Genomic DNA, 6,000 nt, shown 5'->3' on the forward strand with positions numbered 1-6,000 from the left:
AACAAAACCCATTTTCTTAACGGCACTTAAGCGACATAAATGACCATTACTTTCCGTTTAAAATATTCGAATAAAGTTGCGATAAGTTTTTTACGGCTATTAAGCTATCTTGTACACTTCGCACTAAAAGAAGTTCTAAAAAGAACAATATTCGACTGCAAGGTCTGCTAGTAAACATTTTTTAAGCTTAAACGTACCACAATACAATTTATTTAAAACAAAAACTCGTAATACAAAACTCAAGTGTCAAAAAGAATGACAATGTCAGGAAATAAATAAAAAATGTGGCAACTTGACATTTTTTACAGCAGAGCTACCACCTGAATCCGCAGCGCGAAATTTAAATTCTAGTTAGTCAGCCCGGCACCGAATATGTCCATGGTTGGCAACAATGAATTTAAAAATCGCGCCCTCGATTACGTTACTAAAAGTTTAATTGATATCAAACATATATGATCTGTGAAGAATTTCGCTAAGTTTTAATTAAAATTCTTTTCCAGATTCCGATTTAAAGGTAACATTAAGAGACATAAAGCAACCTGTCATTATAGTAATGAATTTAGCCATAAAACTGTTGAGTCTTTGTAAATTGTTTTATAAGAAATATACATATAAGTTTTTTTTACATGAATATATTCTATTATACTGTTTTTATTTTTTTTTAATTATCACTCTGTATTAGAGATGAGACGAATATTCGAAATACTCTGGATGAGAATTAAGCCATTTCATGCCAGTTATAGTTTGTTATGAATAAATAAATATGTTAAAAACCATTGTTGTTTTATTTGAAAATTATTACAAGAAAGAATTTTGCCATAAATTTGAAATGGCTTAATAATTATCAGGATAATCTAATATTTAATGGGGTGATTCCTGTACCTATTCTAAGAAACTAAGAAAAAAACTTAATAGAAATATGAGTTCTAAACGTTTTAAACTGTTTTGAGATACAGGGTGGTAAAATTTTCTAAAAAAATCTATTTTTTTCATATAGAAAACAAATTTCTTGCAGTGTAGGTATATAATAAAATTATAATCAAATTATATAAGGATTCTTGCCACTTTACTGCTTATATAGAAATTTAATTCTACGCTGTGTTTGTCATAATGTGGGTCAACCTGCTCTCACTACCGGTTTCGGAGCCCTACTCCATCATCAGGTGAGCTTGGGCAGATCCAAGAACAGTTAACCGAATAGTACTGTTCATTCAGCCAAAAGTGTCCGCCAGGTGCATGCGAAAACTACTCGCTTTGTGACGTCATTGTAGTCCTTATCCGGCAACCAATAATACACACACGTGCATTATTGGTTGCCGAATGCAAAACGTTCATTATTTAGTTTATTTATTTAAACACCTTATATGTATGCAGTATAGAAAATACTTACTTATTTGAGTACTTCCATATTTTGCTTTAAAATAATTAATAAACAAAATCGTGGGCACTTAGTATGCACTTTGTCACAATCCACAACACAAAATGAACGTATTTATACACTCTATAGCTCTAAAAACTTTAAAGACACCTTTTTCACATTTAAAATTGACAAAATAATTAACTCAAAATTTCTCAGCTGTTATTTTTATAAGTTTACCATAGGCAACTAATAATACACACTATCATGACAAGGCCACGAAGGCTTTGACAAGGACTACAATGACGTCACAACTGTCAGCTGAAGCGCGGGAAGAGGCGAACGTACGTCTTATGAGGATGAGCAATCCTATTAGTTTACTGTTCTTGGAGCAGATCCACAAAATGACAACCACAACGCAGAGATAGTTAATTCCGACTTGTCGGAAAATGTCGGTTAGATATTAAGTCCCGAACGGGAGATAGCGGCCTGCGTGCAATGGTAGTACTTTCGTACCACCGGGGCGCAACTGATGAACTTTGCACGTGATTAACTTTGAGTGACAAGCGATGGCGACAGCGCTGCCAAATTGTGATGAATTTATGAGATGAACCTTAATTTAAAATTGACAAACAATATATTTGTTATATAATTTTTTAAAGAGTTTTACGTTTTATTTTTAATTTAATAACTAATATTTTAGCAATTAACTGATTTATTTGTTTTATAGCTTATTTTACATATTGGCAAAAACTAGTCCATTATGAAGATTATTCGTTTAAATTGTTTATCAGGGAAGCTACAAGCTCTTTGCTTCGACTGTTGAGTTATTAGACTGATTTATTATGAAATAATTTTTTTTTAGAAAATTTTACCACCCTGTACAATACGTCTGTCCGTTCTGTGGCTACAGAAACGATATTCTCTCGATGTTTTTCGTCAAAAATTAGACGACGCGTCCCATCAATAAAAATTCGACAAATTTGCAAGTAGCCAATAAAATGAGTGGGCGGAGCGATTTGCGGTGACGTACTCGTCAAGTCGACGTATAAAATATATTGCTGTTTATTTAAATGTTTTTTGTCCGCATTCCTTTCATAAACACAGATCCAGCAGACGAACTGTATCTCAAACGTTAAGATGTTTAGGTTATACATTCATATCATATTATGAAGTTTTTTTTCCTTACAATCGGTCCATGAATCACCCCATTAAATATTGGCACGTCATTAAAGAACACCCTGTATAAAAATGAAGAGATACATAAAATTTGCCTTCTCAAGTTGAAATTTTAGATTTCTATCAGGAACTTAATATATGATTTATTTTCTAGAGGTGAGAAAAATAATTTGCGACATCTGCGGAAAAGATTTTAAGACAAAGCAGTGCCTCTATTATCACAAAAAGTATCACCACGGTAATTACAAGAAGAAGAAGAAGGACATTCACGTGAAAAAACCTAAATGTAACGTTTGCGAGAAACATTTGTCTTGCCAAAATTACTTAGATCAGCACATGCTGAGCCATACAAAAGAAAAGCCGCACAGCTGCGACATTTGTGGAGAAAAGTACGAAATATTTCACTTTTAGATTAAACAGGGTGTGCCAAAATGAGCCAATTCGGAAAAAGTTTGCGCACCCTGTATATATTGTCTGTCCAGTGAAAGAATACACGAGTTCGACAGACCACAACAATAAAAATAACGACAAGAATTGTTTAGGGTAAATATAACGGGACAACTGTCACTGTCATGTATTCTTTCGCTGGACAGACTATATTTATATACAATCTATGTAGAATTTCGCCAAGTTTTAATAAAATTCTTTTCCAGTTTCCGATTTAAAGGTAACATTAAGAGACATAAAGTCAACTGTCATGGTAGGAATGAGATGACTAGCCTCAAAACTGTTGAATCTTTATAAATTGGATTATAAGAAATATACATATTATAAGTTTTTTTACATGAAAATTATATTATTGTTTTTATTATTTCTTAATTATCAGTCTATATTAGAGATGAGACGAATATTTACAGTACTCTGGATGAGTTAAGATTAAGTTATGTCACGCTAGTTATAGTTAATTATGAATAAATAAAAATGTTAAAAAGCATTGTTTTATTTGAAAATCATTACAAGAAAGAGTTTTGCCATAAGTTTGAAATAGCTTATTAATTATTATTTATATTAGGAGCATAATATAAAAGAAGATTTCTCACTTTTAACAAAAGACGCTAAAAATAATTTTTAATAATATAATCATATAAAAAAAAACAGCTGTTATGTTTTAACAACAGGATTACGAGACAACATTGCAGCGGCCCAAGTCGTTTTTGTGACAACTATACTAATATATAAAATCCTTCAGTGACTAACATACTGATTAATCACGATCCTGGTCAAACCACTCAACGTAAGAAGCTCAATTTTGGCATACAGATTGATTCTAGGGTGTAGAGGTTCGATAAGAAGGATTTTTCGAAATTCCATTTCCAAGAGGGTGAAACCACCCCCTCAAATATTACAATATTTTTTATTTAAAAACGGTCAAGTTTCCGGAAAAACGCTTAAAAACGTATATTTTATTTTGTTTTTTTACATATTTTAAGATTCTTTAAAAATGTATACAGGGTATTTCGAAAAATCTGGTCATTGATTAATCACGATCCTGCTTAAAGCGCTTGACGTAAAAAGCTGATTTTTGGAAAACGGATCGACTTTAGGGTGTAGAGGTTCGATAAGAAGGGATTTTTCGAAACTCGAATTCTAAGGGGGTGAAACTATCCCTCAAATATTAACATATTTTCTATTTAAAAACCGGTGAGTTTTTCGAAAAAACTTTTAAACACGTATATTTTATTTTGTTGTTTTACATATTTTAAGATTTTTTATAAATTTATACAGGGTGTTTCATAAAATATGACCATTGAGTAATCACGATTCTGCTTAAACTGCTTGACGTTTAAAGCTGATTTTTGGCAAACGGATTGACTGTGGGGTGTAGAGGTTCGGTAAGGAGGGGTTTCTCGAATCTCAAACTCCAAGAGGGTGAAAACGCCCCTCAAATATTACAATATTTGTTATTTAAAAAACGGTTAGTCTTTCGGGAAAACGCTTGACAAGCATAATTTATTTGGTTTTTTTACATATTTTGAAATTTTTTTAAAAATCATACAGGGTGTTCCAAAAAGTTGGGTAATTTCTTAACCACGATTCTGCTTGACGTAAAAAGCTTATTTTTGGCAAACGGATTTTTCAAAAGTCAAATTCCAACGAGATGAAACTATCCCTCAAATATTACCATGCAAGTTATATAATAATATCGCCATATTGTTTTTTCTCATGCCGACATAAATGTGAGAAAATTTTATCCAGTTTGTATGTTAATGGAAATTCTTGCTTTGCTTTATCATCACCGTTATAAATGATTAATTCGACGCGAACGAAGTCGCTGGTACACGCTAGTTATTAATAATATAAAAAACAACGTCAGTGGGGTCTGGGGAATAACAATCGATGATAAATTTTGACAAGGTCAAGCTCTAGATGTAATTTACTCTAGGCCCGTACTGATCTTTATTTTTTAGTGGCGCTTTTGGCAATTGTAATGTATTTTTATATTGATTAAAAATTATTTTTAAATGGTGTAGTTCAAAATTGGAAATAGATTTCTGTTCGTTCTAAAAAAAAACGTTCTATTCTTTTTTAATCGTTCTATAGTTGGTGTTAATTTTGACAAGTTTTATGTATTTTTTTAGTAAACGACGCCTAGAGATTGACCTCGCCAAAATTATCATCCATTGCCATTCCCCAGCCGTCTCTGACGCCGTTTTTTTTTCGATCATACGATATAAGAGCGACAGGTTAGTTAATTTATGTATATCTTTGCTTTTCTATGCTCCTGATCAAAATTAGGCCATTTCAAACTTAGATATAGCAAAACTCTTGTTTGTAATAATTTTTCAAATAAAACAACAGTTCTTAACGTTATTTATTTATTCATAATAAACTACCATACCATCGAAAAAAGATTGCGTCCAGTTGGCTTGGAACAATGACGATCGATGACATACCCCACATAACTTTACATATAAAATGATAGCGATCTGCATTTCAGAGCCCTCGCTGACGCCGTTTTTTTTTCGATCATATTGCATAACTAGCTAACAGTTATATGCGTGAGCTCATTACTACCATGACAGCTGTTTTTGTGTTTCTTAATGTTACCTTTAAATCGGAATCTGGAAAAGAATTTTATTAAAACTTCGAATTTATGCTTGGATCATATATAGATATAGTCTATCCAGCGAAAGAATCCATGACTGTGACAGTTATCCCGTCATTTTAACCCCAAAACAATTTTTGTCAGTATTTTGATGGTTGGGGTCTGTCGAAGTCGTGTATTCCTTCACTGGACCAACAATATATACAGGGCGCGCCAAGTTTTTTTCGATTAACTCGATAATAAAAAAATCCCGTTTGTTGCGGACATTTCGGCACACCCTATACAATGTAAAAGCGAAATATTTCTTACTTTTTACCACAAATGTCGCAGGGGTGTGGTTTTTGATTCGTATGGATCAGCATGTGATTATGTAAGATATATTTGTTGGCAAAAAATCTCTCGCAAACGTTACATTTGC

General features: G+C 32.4%; 1 protein-coding gene across 1 annotated transcript in view; it reads right to left on the reverse strand.

Annotated features, from left to right (window-relative positions):
• Positions 1–5,338: 5,338 nt before the first annotated feature.
• LOC115891874 (zinc finger protein OZF-like) overlaps positions 5,339–6,000 on the reverse strand; it is a 203,506-nt gene continuing 202,844 nt past the window's right edge. The window contains exon 13 of the mRNA XM_030912472.1: positions 5,339–5,598. Coding sequence (XP_030768332.1) covers positions 5,517–5,598 — 82 coding nt within the window. The 3' untranslated portion in view covers positions 5,339–5,516. The remainder of the gene's footprint in view (positions 5,599–6,000) is intronic.

This window comes from Sitophilus oryzae, unplaced genomic scaffold (assembly GCF_002938485.1).
Source record: "Sitophilus oryzae breed Bouriz unplaced genomic scaffold, Soryzae_2.0 scaffold_119_pilon_pilon, whole genome shotgun sequence".
NCBI classification, from domain to species: domain Eukaryota; kingdom Metazoa; phylum Arthropoda; class Insecta; order Coleoptera; family Curculionidae; genus Sitophilus; species Sitophilus oryzae.